The 2,303-nt window shown below is 36.8% G+C and overlaps 1 protein-coding gene across 1 annotated transcript; it reads right to left on the bottom strand.

Moving 5' to 3' along the window:
* Positions 1-252: 252 nt before the first annotated feature.
* On the bottom strand, positions 253-942 carry LOC119665380 (putative mediator of RNA polymerase II transcription subunit 26). The gene has a single exon (XM_038074620.1). The coding sequence runs from the start codon at positions 940-942 to the stop codon at positions 253-255; it is 690 nt and encodes a 229-aa protein (XP_037930548.1).
* Between the last annotated feature and the right edge of the window lie 1,361 nt (positions 943-2,303).

Below are 2,303 nucleotides of genomic sequence, written 5' to 3' on the forward strand. Positions count from 1 at the left end.
GCTTCGCCTTTTATATCCGCGAGGTGCGAAGCATACTGTAGTTTTGTTCTTGTAACTACAACGGTGTGTTGTTTACAAGTTTTTATTATTGTTCTGATGTTTTTATTTTGTATTAAATTTGGAGGTGGGTTTTAATATCATCTCCAATATCAATTTTGTTAGTGTTTTATTATATTTTGTGTTGTACAATTTAAGAGCTATAAATTTTATGTTACACTTCCCCGATTTTTCCATAGAGTTGACGAACTCTGATTACCTCGTCGAATGATTCCTTGTTCGTTTCCTTGGATTTTTGAAGATTTTAAAGAACTTGTCTTGGACTACATTCATGGCTATGCTACCAGAATTCTGAATTTCAAGACACCATTCTCTAATTTGATTCGGAGCGCTGTTTACTTTGTCATTCTGGTGCATACAATCAAGTTTTCTTGGATGTGGCTGTGATAGCTGTTCTGGTGGGCTGATGCGTTTTTCCAAAACCTTTTCTGTACGAGTTTCTGATAGTTGATGCGATGATTGGCTAGTACTTGGTGTTTCGTCAACCACCTTAACTTGTCTGGTAATGGTTTCCATACTCATATCATATTCTTGTCCTTGTTGCGCTGGAGTATCTTGTTTCTGCGAACGTAGTATTAGCGAAGTCTCTGCTAGTGTTTGTCCTTGAGGTACGGGAAGTGATGAGGTTGCCACTAATTTAGTCGAGAGTATAATCGGTTGTTCTACGCGCAACTGTGGATCTCGTTGTGGTTCTATGTCTTGTACTTGCAATTGTAATTTTACTTGATCTTGCGTATTGTAAATCCGATTAACAACTTGCAGACTTTCTTTGCGTTGCAGATCTTGCTGATATTGTACTTCATGTGCTTGGGCATGAATCCTTTCTTTTGATTGAGAATATTGAGGATGTTGCTCTGGATAAATCTGACCTTGTGTGCTTTGCATTGATGTGCTTGATTTGGAATGTGACTCGATATTTAGACTGCGGGGATCATATAATGGGTTTCTGTAACGGGATCACTTGTGGATACTCGACTACTGTGAGCCTGATGAGCGCTTCTTCTTGACCATCGCTTCGACATGTTTTAACCTGCTCTGTGCCAAGTGCTTCGAATACATCGGTTAGTAAAATTAGTTCTTCTAAAGTCTCGAAATCTTGACGTTTGATATACTTTTGGCAGTTAGTGACCATGTTGTGATATATTCGTTCTAGTTGCGAATTTTGATCCATGCCAGCATGTCGCATCAGATCTTTAATGGTAATTAAATAACCCTTAAAGCTTTCTGGTGGCCTTTGACGTCGAGATCCTATTTCATCTGCTAATTTTTCATAATATCTAGGCGGCAAAAAGAAATTTAGGAAATCGGCCTTAAAACTTGTCCATAGCTGCCAATGCTTATTGTTGCAGCGATACCACATTAGTGCTTTATCTTCGAGCAGTATAGGCATTATCTTGGAAACTAGATTTATGACGATGCCATAGATGTCTGCAAGTTCTTCAATGTTTTCGATAAAGCCCAACGGGTTCTTACTACCATTAAATTTAACACACCATTTCTCGACTTGTTCAACTGTCTGGAGATAAGAATACTGTCCCATGGTAAAAGAAAATGACGATGTTAACTGGTATCTGTTTCCACTGTCCCTGCTCGGGCGCCAATTGTAACGAACCTTTCTGGCCGAGGTGTTGCTCGCCGGATTCCAGGCCCAGTCCTACAATAAATTTATTTGATAAGAGCAGTGGAAAGTTGGCTATGGTAGGACGTACGACGTAGGTAGAGGTTTTATTACTCGAATCTAGGTTCCTCTATTTCTGTTGCTATTAACGAAATGTTGATTTCGTTATCAATAAGTAATAGAAATGTATATTTCTACTCTATGGGACTGCTAGCGAAATGTTACTTTATAAACAAGTAAATAATAGAAATGTAAACAAGTAAATAATAGAAAAGTATATTTCTATTCTACGGGGCTACTGCGAAATGTTGTCTTATAAACAAGTAAATAATAGAAATGTATATATCTATACTAGCGAAACGTTGTCTTATAAACAAGTAAATAATAGAAATGTATATTTCTATTCTACGGGGCTACTGCGAAATGTTGTCTTATAAACAAGTAAATAATAGAAATGTATATATCTATACTAGCTAAACGTTGTCTTATAAACAAGTAAATAATAGAAATGTATATTTCTATTGTACGGGGCTACTGCGAAATGTTGTCTTATAAACAAGTAAATAATATAAATGTATATTTCTATTCTACAGGGCTACTAGTGAAATGTTGATTTCTTTAGCCGCGG

Source organism: Teleopsis dalmanni, unplaced genomic scaffold, assembly GCF_002237135.1.
Source record: "Teleopsis dalmanni isolate 2A unplaced genomic scaffold, ASM223713v2 unscaffolded_contig_4850, whole genome shotgun sequence".
Lineage (NCBI taxonomy): Eukaryota > Metazoa > Arthropoda > Insecta > Diptera > Diopsidae > Teleopsis > Teleopsis dalmanni.

What these genes read in the sequence shown, in the direction of transcription:
- LOC119665380 (XM_038074620.1), bottom strand. Translation starts at nt 942, where the DNA reads ATGCAAAGCACACAAGGTCAGATTTATCCAGAGCAACATCCTCAATAT.